At 41.7% G+C, this 15,645-nt stretch overlaps 1 protein-coding gene across 1 annotated transcript; it reads right to left on the reverse strand.

Annotated features, from left to right (window-relative positions):
- Positions 1 to 5,650: 5,650 nt before the first annotated feature.
- Positions 5,651 to 8,372, reverse strand: LOC145333851 (uncharacterized). Its single transcript, XM_080179109.1, has 4 exons — positions 8,218 to 8,372; positions 6,879 to 7,906; positions 6,300 to 6,616; positions 5,651 to 6,043 (listed from the first exon to the last, which is right to left on the reverse strand). The coding sequence occupies exons 1-4, from the start codon at positions 8,318 to 8,320 to the stop codon at positions 5,989 to 5,991; spliced, it is 1,503 nt and encodes a 500-aa protein (XP_080035235.1). The 5' UTR covers positions 8,321 to 8,372; the 3' UTR covers positions 5,651 to 5,988.
- Positions 8,373 to 15,645: the final 7,273 nt, after the last annotated feature.

The raw sequence follows: 15,645 nt of genomic DNA on the forward strand, positions 1-15,645 counted from the left end.
TATTTTCCGAGAAAAATCTATAAATTTTACTAATGAAAAAATTCATAAAATAAATGACTAACTCATTATTATTGTTTCACTTATATTAATTTTCTTGAACATGAAAAACATAAATAAATTATTACAAGTATTGGGATGACTGTGATATATATAAAGAGGCTGTGATGACTGTATTGTTTTGCACTGGTATAAAAAACTTGTTTGAAACGCTTACTGATTGAAAATAATGCTCATAGATTATATACTGGTTTGCACGTTATATCATAAAAAATTTTCGTAAAAATCCTATTATCTTTAAGATATAGATTACTTCCAAAAATCAGAAATAAATTGTAGCATGATTTGGATAGAATAAGTTTTAGATTTCTGACATGACTAATACAACAGGTACTAGATTTAACACAGTATGAATTTTCAATGGATATAATCCTTTGTATCTTTCATGGTAATATTGTTAATTGAGACTGAAAAAACCGATAGCTTATCGATGAAATATCCGACAACGCATGTCGCGCTTCGAATGTGGTCGAATTATGTCATTCGAAACAGAATTATATCGTTAACCGCCGCCAAATCTTATGACAACCTTAATATCTTGACTAACCTTGAAATACCATGATAAAACACAAAGGACATAACCTATAAGGTCGAATATTACATAAAATAATAATTAATACTTAACGGAAAACTTATTTGTTTGGCTAAAACCAAGAACGAAAAGCGTCAGTGTTTCTTGTGAAACGTGTGTTGACAATGCCGTCGTCGACGAATCTCGCCGTTCGCTGTCCTCCTGTGAACGGAGAATTTATCACAATATTGTGAAAAAGCCCAGCTCTATTTGTGTGGCCGTTTATCACCGGCTGGCATGGGAATAATCTTTGGGCTGCCGACGCAGGCCTGTCCTGTGGCCGCTGTGTCATAATGTCCTCATGTCTGCTTGGGGACGGACGCCGCGAGACTTGGGGATGGGAGGTCGACCTAGGATTTTGCGCCCCGCGATAAATTGGTTGACCGGAGTTCCGCGCAAAATCCGTTATTTGTGGATCGTCCTGCATTGTAATGCACCGCGACAAAGCCATTTGATATGGCTCTGTCATCTGTCGGTACATACGGGACATCTCAATCGACCGCCACTTCCCCTTATCCCTCAACGCCTCGTCCGACAAGCCGGCTTCGCACGCTGCGGAAACCCCGGACATTTTACAGGACTTTCTGCCCACTGGGCCGAAATATCCTACTTGACGGCATAACTGCGTGATATCATTCAATAGAGTCTGTGGCGAGAGTTGATACCTGCCGTCAGCTACAATTTGTCTACCTCCTGGCAGCCACATGGTTGAAGATCTGCAGAACAAGAAGTTTTCATCCAGTATCCCTTCCCCCATGAACTGAAATCCACATCTGCGATAGTACTTCTTAATCAGCGCCACCGGGCACATATCTCCGCCCTCTGATGCCAACAGGTTTGTACATCCTTCATGTTCTTGGTCATTCTTCCTCTTGGGGTAGATCACTCGCAGAACTTCCACCCCGCCGATTTGATCTTGGCTTATATGGCATGCCCTCACTTGATCAAGATCGGCGAGACGAGTGAATGTGTGGAACTGCAAAATTATTGCCACCGTCGCTCGGAAAACTGGCAGCGGAATGTCCCAGATGGAGTCATAGTCGTAGACTATCTTGCGCATGATTGCCGTGAGAACGCCCTTAGGAATGGGCGTGGCTTTTCTGACGGGGGCGCGTTCCATTGCTGCCCTTCTCACCGCTCCTTCCAACAGCCGCGACACACGTTGTGAAAATTCCGAAACAGGCTGATCTATTATGTATGACCATGCCTTCAAACTTCCACAAACCTGTTTGAGGAAGGAGTAAGGCTTCCTTATATCCTCCAGATAATGGATGAAGTCCTGCAACACCCTCTCCTGGAACGTGGTTGCAGGCAGATTCCTTTTGCGCAAATAGGCAAGAAATACCTCCACTACTTGGGAATGCACGCTCGTGGTGGACTGGGCGCGGGACGACGTGTATAATTTGGCATCTCGACTCTTTGTTGGCGACAAATTCAGACCTCGCGCTGCTTTCATGATTCTCAGAGCTGGCCTCTGTGAAATTCGAGCAGGAAGACCCTCTCCGACTAAAAATATAGATTAAATTAACCATAGGTTTGAATAAAACAAAACTTCGTACGCATTAAAAACCTCTTATAGAGACAGTTATTCAGCCACTTGAATGAAAAGAAAAAATATGTGTCGAAACCGACCATTGTACATTAACAAATTTCTTTGTTTGTTGTATCATAAATCTGAGACTAAAAGACTACCAATCCTAACGCCGAAAAAACATTCGATTCCTGCCTTTACTACCCGATTTATATCATTTGAACAACTATACTTGCCTCTCATAGGTCTTTGTTGTCCTCTGACTCGGTAAGCTGGATCAAATCCGGCGCGACCCATTTTATACTGATTTCCGCGGATTCCTCTAATATAAAATCTGAAATGGGTATACAAATTGAGAATTCAAATAACAAATTTCCGAAAAAAACTCGTTTAATTTGTAAAAAATCAGTGTTCACATATATGAAATCCATTCGGAATCAACTACTAAAAAAGGCCAAATATTAAGATTGTAAAACCCATTTCTTGAACAGCCAACAAATATATATTAAATTTTCAGAGCGTATCACAGACTAGAATAATTTTCAAATTGCACTTTCATGGAAAGACCGAATGTTTGACAAATACATAAAAGGACATAAATGGATAATAAAAGTACTTGTGAAAACCAAAAAGTCCGAAACCAGCAGGGTTTCTCTTATAAGCATACATAATCTAATTTCGTCCAAACAACCTAACTGAATTTAGAATAATGTGCCTAAATTGTATGTAAATATTTTAAAAAATAAAAATGCTTCTCACGATCCTATGTTTTCTGGACTTGAATGGTTATTGAATACTTTAGATTACAAATCAGATGTATACATGAATTAAAATAATTATATCTGCATGGAAAATGATATCATTTTATTGGGTACGAATGAACTATCTTCAAATCCTATTACATGTTTTCGTTATGACGAAAATAGAAATATAACCTCCCCATATGATCTAATAAAGTCTTATCTGTATATTACTAAATCTTGCCAAAGAAGTATCGTAGCCCAATAAATAGAACATTTCTATTAACTAATAAATGCACAACTCAGGTTTTAATCAATAAAGCGATCATAGAAAAATTACACATTCCTTTAAACATGCAATCTGCTGCTTCTGATGTAAAAATGGTCTTAAACACAAAAATTCTTTTTATGAAAGACTTAAACCTTCCGGCTTCAATAAACTGCGACCAAAAACAAGCAGACTGCCATAAGGGAATGACAAAAACGGTAGTGGCGGACGGTATACTTAAAATTTTATGTAGTGCTGGAACTATAAGTTTGACCGGAGGGCATATGTACATGACTCGCTTATTATCCAATTCTTGTATAAAAAAGTCGGTGCCTAATGCCGTTTTATCCGGCAACTTTGAATAAAACGCCGAACATTTTGTATTTGCCGCGCTGGCCATAAGATCGATATCCGGCATAACCATAAATTTCTCACATATTAAATTATAGTCCTCGAGAGCTACCGACCACTCGTCGGTGTTACTTACTTTAGATCCCTCGTCGGCAATTTTGAGCAACAACGTGCTCCTCCTTTGCCATACTGGCAGGAGAATAATGTCAAACTGTAGCTGGACTAGCTTGATATTTATCACATGGCGCTGTAGAATTTCTACTCTAGAGCCGCGGTTCAAAATGCTGACTAAGCCGCGATTGTCCGTGCACCAAACCACTGTTTTGTGTCTATTTTGCTGGAGAAAGGATTCCTGTTCAAACATTTTAACAACTGCCAACAACTCTCGCAGTGTACTGGACTGCTGCATCTCATCGTATTCGAAGGGAAACTCCTTTATAAAACGAAGTTGTTCCGCTTCAAATACATAAGCCCTAGATTCACTCGAATCAGAGACCATGATGGACTCTATCTGCGTGATGTCTAGAGGATCTACAGCTTCCAGCAAAACTGCCTGCTTCGCAGGTTGGATAATGTTGATGACAGCATTGCACTTGTTGACAGGTTGTCCGTTGAAACTAAAATAAAAACAAAGAATATTTAAATGTATAACTCATATTTAAATGAACGTCAAAACTTAACCGAGGCTTAAACAATACATTCGTAAGATGCCGGGGAAAAAATATATGCACAACTGAGTCGGACTTGTATCTTGCAAAAAAAAAAAAAAAAAAAAATTTTTTTTTTTTTTTTTATATTTTGAAAACATTTCAAAAACTAAAAACTCGAATGTACACACCTTATTAAGTAAACTTTCAACTTTTCGAATTCTTGTAACATTCTATCGTTTATAACTAACGACCCGGACCATCCTTTCTCCTGAACAGTCAATCCGAGTGTCTGCTGACATGCTCTAGTCACCACTCTCATTATATTTCCATGAGAATGGAGAAGGTGACAACATACACCAAGGATATGTGCTAATTCTTTGGCCTGTATTACACCAACCCTATCAGCTTTTGAAATTGCAGCGTTAATATCATTTGTAAGAATTATTATCTTCATTAGAGGGACACTGATTCTCATGGAAATCGAGTCTAAATTGAAACCCAGGTAACACAAAGAAGTGGCAGGCCCGAAACATTTCGATAAATTTAACGTCCAGCCTGTGCTTTCGAACACAAATTTTATGAACTTAAGGCTAGCCAATCCTTTAATCTTAGACAAGGCTGAATTGAACGAGTCATCGACAAATGTCGATAAATCGATGCCTCGAGCGTGGCAGAATCTTCGTATGGGGACTATCAGAGAATTCATTATGTATGTGGCTGGACCTGACAAAAAATATTGCATTCTTATGGATCAATTTGAAGAAATACGTATAGTTCAATTTGACGCCCGATCGTTTCTTAAGAAAAACACTACCAAAACGTAAAAACAAAAAATATACATTCGTTTTTTGGTTTTCAGCATGCATGAGGCTGTCAAATACATTTCATATTGCATTCATTAAACAATAGACATCGCTATCCTTATGCGTTTTAGCACTTGCGTATCGAAAATTTATGCCATTGATAGAATTAGAAAATGATAAAAATAACTAACCTGTGCCAAATGGCAGCGTTAAAAACTCATAGAACTCCCGCGTGCCGGAGGGGTTGACAACCACAAAACCAAATAAACCACGAAACTCTGGATGTAATGCCAAATGGCAATACATCGCTGAGATGTCCAACACGGACATCCAGCAGCCGGGTGTAACTCTGGGAAGGACCATGGAGATATCCTCCATTTTCATAGAGACTTTTCTTAAACAATCGTTCAGTGTACGCGACAGATCTAGACACTGTCGCAATTTCACGTTACCCTCACTATCCAATTTTGACGCCACCGTCAAAGGGTTGACAAAATATGGTTTATAATCAACTTTTCTAACAATGTTTTCCTTAACCCATTTGTCTGTTTTTGCCTGAACGAATTGAATGTTTTGCAAAGCGCTCATATTGTTCCTGATATCTGTCGCCTCAGGAAGAGGAGTAACTATGTCCGGCTTATAACCATCTCTTAATAGTTCTAAAACTGAATCACTGGCGTTTAAAATTTGTTTATAAAATAATTGAGCCTTTGGATCATGGATCCCTCCTGCAACTGGACCAAAACCAAGGCCTTGCAACCGGTCAATTTCCTTGTCAATAAAAGCCGCAAAATCTTGGTCAGAAATGTCACTTAAAGAATTTACTATTAAGTCACTGGTAACAATTTTTACAGAAGTATTGTCGTCATTTTCAATATTACCATTGGAGTTAAAGTCAATAGAATTTGTGTCAGTTAAATTGTCGTTATCGAGCAGGGCGATAACATCGTCAATAAGGAGCTCCTCGGCTTTGGTGGATGGATATGCCGCTATGGCCGGGGAACTCGAAGCCTCGCTTCAGTCCTTTTTCTTAGGAGCTGTGCACTGAGAGGCTCTATGGCCTTGTTTCTGGCTGAAAATATAATAAAACATTAGACTGGCTGAATTTAACAACTAAGAAACTCTCTGCTAAATGGTAAGCTAAATTGCGAATATATTTTTTTTTTTTTTTTTAAAAAACTAAACTATGTATTTTTCGAAAAGAAAACATCCTTGATTATTTATTTGGCATATCCATTGATTGCCCACGCAAAATCGAGATCCAACTATTATTACAACAAACTCAAAACGGCTGCAAATAAGATATATTAAAAATTTTTGTCGCTTACCAATTGTGGCACGTGCCAGTGAAGCGTTTCGCAGATGGTCTAGCCTCCCGCTCTCTGTCCCGTCTGCGCTTCTCACTTTCTTCGTGCTCCTTGCGCAAGGTATTTAATCTGGTTAGCCTCTCGCCCTGCAGAACTTCACGGTTATCGTTGCAGGCAAACTTGACAACCACAGAGGGGCTGTTTGTAAACGCCAAACTCGTGTAGAGACTCATGAACTTGAGCAGCTCGATGGCCATAAGCGAGAACTCCATACTGCGATGCACGGCGGCGTGGGCCTCAGGGGGCAAATACATGTTGTAAAGCTCGCGAACTGCGTCCTAAATTATAGTTTAAAACGTAACAAATTTTATAATACTTAAATGTTACTTAAATCAAATATGGTGATATACAACAATGACCTCAAATATTACATTGTACAGATAAACCGCTCTAGTGCCTGTTAAGATCTACAGCATTACAGATAAAAAACACATCTCAGTGCCACAATACTTGTGAAATTAAAAAATTGAAACCGCAAAAGAGAGTAAGGACTAGAACTGCGAACGAGACTCTTTTATCGTATAATTGTAATAATGTTACCTCGATATTGTTCTGGACAGATAATAGATCGAGACCAGTCTTCTGCATCAACCTCAAATAACTGGAGTCACGGCAATTCTGCGCGTTGACCTCAGTTATTTTTCCCAATCTGGTTTGTTGCGTAACGGCATAATGTACTAGGCAGAAACTGGGCGGCTTTGTTTTTGTAGGCACGCCTGCGACGAGTCTTCTGCTCGGCAACGCGACCATCTGCCAACCCTGGGGAAACGGCGTAGCCTGTTGAAAATTGGCCGCTTGAGATGCTTGTATGCCAGCCCTCTGCTGCTGCTGAACTTGCTGTTGCTGGACGCTGCCAACACCATTGCTGGTCGATGGCTGAGAAGCACTGGCGCTCTGCTGATTTTTCTGATTTCTATCGCTGGCTAGCATGCGAATTACGTCGATAAGAACACTGTTTGGTACCTGACCCGAATTATCGACAGATAAAGGCCTGTCAGCCGTTGATCCTCGGTCATGACACGTACCACGTGGAGGCATGACAGACTGAGCTGATTTTGTCGGCACTCTGGGTAGTTCCTCCGACCTATGGCGTATGCTTTCGCCGTTTTGCTGCGGTTGGGGCCTAGCTGCCGCGCCTCCTGCCATATATGGTGCCGCATTTATGTTAACATGATTAAAATTCATTGCCTGATTCTGAGATGGATGATGAACTGGACCGGGCCGGCATTGTGGAAGATGCTGAGGGTGTTGCTGTGCTACTCTATTGATATGATCATGCTGACCATATCTGGCCCTTTCTTGTTGAATGTAAGATTGAGCCGCTGGAATGAGAGGTGTGGAAGCCCGAAACGGTCTGGCTCCCATTGGTGCATCATCAGCCAGCATGGCCAATAAATCCGCTGGATCTCTTCCGTTTCCATCATTCATTCGATCCGCCTCCGCAATCTCATCCATCATAGGAGCTGGTTGTGATTCATGGAACTGCGCATGAGCGGCGTCGATCTGATCCTCTTGATCATGGACACTTTCGTCACTATCAACAGCGGGATCATCATCTACGTCCGCTGCTAAAAAATAAAAAACTATTTCAATTATCAATTTTCATTTATACATTGCAACTGCTATTTTGAATGGTTAAAGCTGAACAAAACATGTCCAACATGAAAATCCATGAATTTAGTCGACAGGTTTGCAACTTTGCTAAAGTATATTTTATTTTATATATTATTGTGCCTTAAACAAGTGTATGCACGAGTCGAAAAATTTAAAAAAGCATAGAATTGATGTAACATATATAACCATAGGTCTATATCATGATACGTGACTAAAAGAAAAACTCTGAACTTAACAGCCAATGGTCTGTCAATTAAAATAATACCTGGAGATACAGGCTCGAAACCGTTTTCTTCCTCAAACGCCGGCAACTCCTGGGCTATATCGCCCAAATGTGGCAACTGCATCTCATCCTCACCGTCGGCCATTTTATGTGCAAATATGCGCCGTATGAGATGGAAACAAAAAGGCTTATGATAAAAATCTGAAAAATTTATATAAAATATAAATCGAGAAATCTAGAATGAACGAATATACAATAAACGAAGCATTATGAGTAGGAAATTAATATTTAAAAGAAATAAATCGAATCGACATTAAAAATGACCCTTATAAAAAATTTTTAGGTTAAGTCTTATAGCATTCAATTCGAAATTTAAATCATAAAACTATATATTATTGCCCTATCAAAAACCACGTGCATAAGAAAATCGGTGAATTATGAAAAGGAAAAATATAAAGAAAAAATGCTATAAAATTAAAAGATATTGATGAAAAATTTAAGGGAGTGGGAGGGAGGGAAAAATAAATTTTTAGAAAAAACTTAAACGATTAATATCACAAGCGACTTTGTAGCATAAACCTATGTTTCACTATCCTTTATTCTTTATTCTTTCACTTTTGTATTTAGATGTTGTTCGTTCAATGGTCAGATAAAGAATGAAGTAAAACAGCGAGCTTTCTCTCGGCCCCTGTAGTCCGAGTGTAAGTGTGTGTGTGCGTGTGTGTGTGTAAGACTACTTGCTTTCGCGCTCAGCTTGACAACAACCACCCCTCGTGGTTTAATCTAAACTTGTACCGTTCCGTCTCACAATCTGCCTACCGCAATTGAGAAACTTATCTGGCCTGTACCGCCTTACGTAGAGTCCTCCTCTACTACCACTCAGTTAAGAGTATATAAACGTGCCTATACATTATCGTCGGCCCCTGCCGCTTCATATAGCCTGTATATCATTTATAATGCACGAATCTGCCGCAAGAGGTACTCCCTCTATACTACGTCTCTCTACCGCCATCTAACGGCCGTAGCTGACAACTAAGGTTAATTTAATTTTTTCTGTCTGCTAGCTCTCCAGGCTTTCTATATCAGCCATACTACTTTTTATTCAATACTACGAGCGAATTTTTTCACATAATTCGCTTAAGATCTCTCAAACTGTGTTACTTTAGACTTCTCATATTAACTTTTTATCCTTGTCTTTCCACGTTTTATTCCGAACGACCTGGGCCGCTTGCCAAAATGCTCCTAGAGACACGTTTAATGTATTTTTTGAAATTCCACCATATTGCACAACAAATACCAATTTCTTCAAGTTTTGGTAAGGATTTAAGGTATTAATTGGGGACGTTATGCTCTTTACATATTTAGTTCGCTAATCTTCGAAGTCTTATACTAACGTTTTCTTATTCGTTGGCTTAACAACCTTGGAGACTTTTATTGAATTTTGATTGGTTAGTTCATTTTGTATCAAGTTTCAACCACTAATTATAGTCTATTGAGGGGTAATTTTGTGTTTCATCGTTGTGGATGTACATTAATTTATCAGCCATTGTCTTATCCATCTTGAAACCTGCATTTAAGATTAAGTAGTTAGAAAAATCTTTTATGATTTTTATTTTAATCTTTGTGGAAAATTGTTTGTAATACAATACTATACATGATTTTTCAGTACGGCTGATATCGGCGTCGAAGCTAAACTGGAATTTTTTCAGCTTGAAATGTAACAAGAATAAAGGGGGCTGCTAGTAGGACTTCAAGTACAATGGATGTAGTTTTTAGAAGACAAAGAAAGTCCATCAAAAAATCAACATTTTACGTCATAGGGGTTTTCTTTCCATCTCCACCTCTCCTCATCCCTCATTTATATGACGTCATTGAGGGACTTTCATCGTCTTCTAGTTTTTCAGTAGCGAAGCTACTTTATAATTCCGTACGTCCGTATATCTCGTTTGTCTGTCAATCACGAAGTGGAAGAAATGTGATTTTCTCAGCTACTATTAAAGATAGACAGATGAAATTTATCCTCTCCTCATCCCTCATTTTTATGACGTCATTGAGGGACTTTCTTCGTCTTCTGGTTTTTGAGTAACGAAGCTACTCTATAATTCTGTATGTCCGTAAAATCCCGAAGTGGAGGAAATGTGATTTTCTCAGCTACTATTAAAGATGGACAGATGAAATTTTTAGTGAAGAATTCTAGAATATGTTCCCATCTAATCTATAGATTGTTTTATCCATCTGCTGTCTGTTATTTGGGGTGCTAGATCGATTTCTAAATTTTCAAATTTTGTGATTTTCTCAACTCCTTTGCAAGATATAGGGCTGGAAATTTCAGGGGTCAATTAATGTTACATTCTGCATAATCCCACAAAGTTTTAGTAAGATTTGTCTTTTTATTTGGGTGCTGGTGTAGTAGGGGTGAAGCAGTTCAACCCTACTGAGCGAGTTCGATTCAAACGAGCCCCTAGCCGGTGGGTTCTCTCATGGGATGAGTCTGGGTTCAGGCCCAGCAGCGGCTCCTTGTGGCTTGGTTCATGTTCCGTGTCGTCACGGGTGGCCGACCGTAATTGGACGGGCTCGGCACCGGGAACATCTGGCCGTGACTTGGCAGGCTCGGGCTCGGTGGTGGCCAGCCGCGACTTGACGGGCCTGGCACCAGGGGCGTCCGGCCTCTATTTGACGGGCTCGGACTGGGTGGAGACCAGCCGCGGCTTGGTGGGCTTGGTCTTGGGGTCAGCCGGACTTTGCTGGCCGAGCGCGGTACCGGGGGTGGCTGTACTCCGCTGGCCGAGCGCGGCACCGGGGGCATCAGGCCGCGACTTGACGGGCCCAGTCCCGGATTTAGCTGGCCGCGACTCGACGGGTTCGGCCTCTGGGGGACCCTCGTAGCTTAACTCTCTCTTGGCGGTCTCGCGGTCCACTGGGGCAACGTGGAGGGCGATAAACTCCCCACGCACCCACAGGCAGGGGGTCTGCATGTCGAAACAAAGCCTAGTTCCGAACTCACACAGAAAGACCCCCCCTAAGCTCAGTGGGCGCGGGAGATTCCTGACCACAGTCACGCGGTACAAATGGAGGATGAGCGAGTGGCTCACCGCCATATAGAGCTCGCTTAGTTCGCCAAGTACCTGGAGGGGCTGCCCCCTTTCATTGGCAGTGATGATACGTGTACGTGTTGGAATCAGTAGCCTCTGCACGCCCATTGCGTGCATGAGGGACTCGGAAATTACTGCAGACCCGGGCATACGGTTGCCGGGATCTATCATCGCGTTGACCTGCACATGCTGGGCAGGGTCGTGAGTGGGGGACCGCACCCTGATGTGGAAGGGTAATTCCTGGCCACTAGATAGGGGGTTCTTGCATTCCGCTGGCGTCGGGCGGAATTTCCGCGGCGGTCGGGCCACAGCTATGATGCCCTCTCTTACCATGGTGGGGGCACAGAGCTTTAGAAGCTGATTCTTGAAGTGGTGGCAGCAGGGAATGCCCGTCCTGCAAGCCCCGGTAGGTTGTGTCCTGGGCTGGTTCCAGCGACACAGTTGGGTTTAGAAGCAGCGGCGGCAGGGAATACCCGTCCTGCTAGCGCCGGTGGTTCGTATCTGGAGTGGTGGCGGCAGGGAATGTCCCGTCCTGCAGCGCCGCGGGTTCGAATCCAGGTGGTGGCGGCAGGGAATGTCCCGTCCTGCAGCGCCGTGGGTTCGAATCCAGAGAGGTGGCGGCAGGGAATATCCCGTCCTGCAGCGCTGTGGGTTCGAATCCAGAGAGGTGGCGGCAGGGAATGTCCCGTCCTGCAGCGCCGTGGGTTCGAATTCTGCTATCCGTCGCAGTGGTAGGCCTTACTTGTGTGCTGGAGCTTCGCAGCCACACATTGCCTTCTCAGGGAGACCAGCTACGCAGCTCCCAACACTGCGGTATCACCCCAATCGTGACTACCCAACAGTGTGGTAAATGATGGACACCTCTGTGATGCAATACTTATGCTCCTTCCTAATCACAGTTGTTACACCCCGCAGAGGGTGCCCCACACTTCCGACAATGCGTTCATATGCTCCTTCCTAAGCGTAATCGCAAAACATTGCGGCAAATGTGGTCGTTTCTATTCAAGACTCCCCTCTAGGTTGTTTCTCGCAGGAGGCGACTGCAACTATGCTAGCATTCTCCCTGCTTTTAGGAGTGTTGGCTAGTGTAACTGCTTGGGAACGAGGCTTTCAGCTACAGCTGCGTCTGGACCTTTAGTCCGTTGATACTCGCAGGAGGCAACTACAACTATGCTAGCATTCTCCAAGCTTTTAGGAGTGTCAGCTAGTGTAACTGCTCGGGGACGAGGCTTTCAGCTACAGTTGTGTCTAGACCTTTGGTCCTTTGAGCCCTAGAATCAGGTTGTCAGACACTTATCAAACCCGCAAAATTTGCGGAAGTGCCCCATTAGTGGGTCCTACCTTTGCTGGCCTAGACGCTAAGGCTGACGCGTAGGATGAATCCGCAAAGCGGCTTGGACAGTCACTAAGGGTGCCGTGTGGTGCGTTCAGCAGGCAAAATTTACCCGCAGTAGGTAAAAATACCTACGTGGTGCGTTCAAAAATGATAAAAAGTGGCCTAAAAAGGCCGTTTCTTGGGTCAGTTGGCTTCTTGAATTCTTGGTGGATGTCAGTTGACTGTCCCCTTACTTGCAAAAGGGTCCAATCTCTCGGCCAGGAGTGCTTCTAAGGTTGTCAGTTGACTGTCCCCTTACTTGCAAAAGGGTCCAATCCCTCGGCCAGAGGTAGAATTGGCTAGTTTTAGCAGGGCTCGATTGAAACACGCTGACACCAAGTTGTAGTAGGGGTGAAGCAGTTCAACCCTACTGAGCGAGTTCGATTCAAACGAGCCCCTAGCCTTAAAGATTCTACCAATAAATAACTACAAGGAGTTACTGATTAAAGGATATATTTTGAACTGATTCATTACAATAGACATACAGGTTTATATAGCAAATAGAAGTATAATAATAGATTATGAGGGGTAGCTGGTGATGGGTTCCTTTGAGCTGGGGGCTGTGTCCACCAGCGCAAAGGTAGGAGGGAAGGCTGCCTCCTTGGGGTAGGCAGGTGATGGCAGAGAAAGTGGAAGGTCCGGCTGCGGCAAGGGGAGGTAGACATCTCCTGGCAAGACAGGTGAATGGGGCTTGGGGTTGTAGAGGGGCCGCGCCCCTCCCACTATCAGAGATGTCCAATTTGACCGCTGCTTGTGAGGTGTCGGCAAGGCCCCGAAGGGGCCGGGTGAAGTGGTGATAAACTAGGATTAGCGCTGGGTTGTGATTTGATAAGCCGAAGCATAGCAACTCTATGAAAGGCTTGTCCATATGATGCCGCCCTACTACACTGGATCGTTTCCTAGATTTTTAGGTTTTCGTGATTTTTTCTATTCCTAGTCAGGATTGATGGCTGAAATTATCAGGGATTAAATATGCACATTTTCCATCAAGTTTCATAAAGATTTTTCTATTATATGCGGTGCTAGATCGATTCCTAGATTTTTTAGTTTTTGTGATTTTAAAGGTTTTGTGATTTCCCTATTTACCAAGTTTAATGTTTATTGTATGACACTGCTCTATAGTATTTTTTCTAATTTTTAACTTCGCTACTTATGGATGTTGTCATCCTTGTTTTTACATCTAAAATATTCACACTTTATTCATTTTTAAAATGTTTTGTGCTTACCCTCAACCATAACATTTGCTATTTGTGTTTTTCATTTATAAAAATCAATATTGTGTGTTTTATATATGTACATATATGTTTGCTAAAGACATTTTTTGGATCCAATGATTTTTTCTAGTAACGTAGCTATTCTTAATAACATGCTTTGTTTGAAAATTAAGTTTTAAAATTTCAAGTTCATGTAATTTACAACACTGAAAAATCCAGGAAGTGAGGGGACATTAGTCTGATTATTACACTTGTTCCCAAAGTTTTATAATTATGTTTTCTTATTCGTTGGCTCATCAACTTTGTGTACCTGGTTGTTTAGTTCATTATGTTGAGTATCCTAACGTTTCAACCACTAATTTCATCTACACAAGGGGTAACTTTGTGTATCGTCAATATTGACATATACAAAAATTTATTGACCATTTTCTTATCCCTTTATCCCTGTAACGTGGCCTGTTTAATACACTAGTCCCCAAAAAAGTTTTATAATATTGTTTTCTTATTCGTTGGCACAACAATTTTGTGGACTTGTATTGAATTTTGATTGGTTAACCCATTTAGTTTAGTGTTCAAACTTTTCAATCACCAATTGAAATCAACAGAAGGGGTAATTGTGTGTACCTGCCATTGTCTTATCCCTTAAGATCCCTCGATAATTTTGACTTTTAGGAGTTGCCTTTCATCAAAATGAACTAAGGGCATTTTTAAGTTAAAGTTTATATAAGTGTGTCTAAATAGCGTCGTGTCAAGGCCGAACGTTAAAGTTTAATCTGCTAAAAAAGTACAAGCGAAAAATTAGGGTTATGGTTGTTATGAACCCGCGATTGTGGCTAAACATTTATCGCCGTCGTGAAGTTGAGGGGTTCGAATCCCGGCTCTACACCGCGTCAAAGCTAAGACGTTTAAAATGGTACCTACTGTTGCTATTTCAGATGCATATTTAGAATAGAGGGTAATGCCTTGTCTCAAAGCAGGTGCAACGCATTACGATGCACAGTTAGAACTTCCAGACAATGGTCGGGCAATCAAAGGATTGGTTGCCTGTTGAATGTTACTTAACCTGATATGCACCAGTGGACGTTAGAGTATTGCATCCTATCACAAGCGGATGATGCCCGTGGGTTCTCTAGATGATAACTTGAAATCAAAGAAGAATCCTCCCGCCAGGGGCGTCCAAGCTTTTTTTTGGGGGGGGGGTAAAAAATTTTAGGGGGGGGGGTAATTCGTGTTTGGGGGGGGGTAAAATGGCGCGCGAAGCGCGCCGAAATTTTTTTTTACCCCCCCCAAAATTTTTACCCCGGGGGTAAAATTTGATTGGGGGGGTAATTACCCCCCCTAAAGTCTGTTGGGGGGGGTAAATACTCCCCCCAAATCTGTTGGGGGTGGTAATTACCCCCCCCAAACTAATTTACCCCGGGGGTAAAATTTTTGGGGGGGGTAATTTAATTATGTAAAAAAACACCTACCTAATCTATTAAGTTAATAAGTACTATCCTATAACATAAAGTAGTAAGTAAGGTTTATTTGACTATAGCTTCAGATTTCATTACTTTTAATACTGAGTTCTCCTTTTTAGGAAAGCTTCACATAGATCCCATGATGGTTCCACACTATTATAGGTCAATCCTTTGAGTGGTTTTAGGCTATTTTTCTCCTCTCTTTTTACCCTTTAGAAAACACGAGTTCTTAGATGCTAAGGGCGCCACTACTATTCAAATATATAGTAGTATCTCATTCTTTAGAACATAAAAATACAATAATTAACTCACTAACCAATGAACCAATA

The sequence above is a fragment of the Acartia tonsa genome, chromosome 12 (assembly GCF_053477335.1).
Source record: "Acartia tonsa isolate MP-2025a chromosome 12, ASM5347733v1, whole genome shotgun sequence".
Lineage (NCBI taxonomy): Eukaryota > Metazoa > Arthropoda > Copepoda > Calanoida > Acartiidae > Acartia > Acartia tonsa.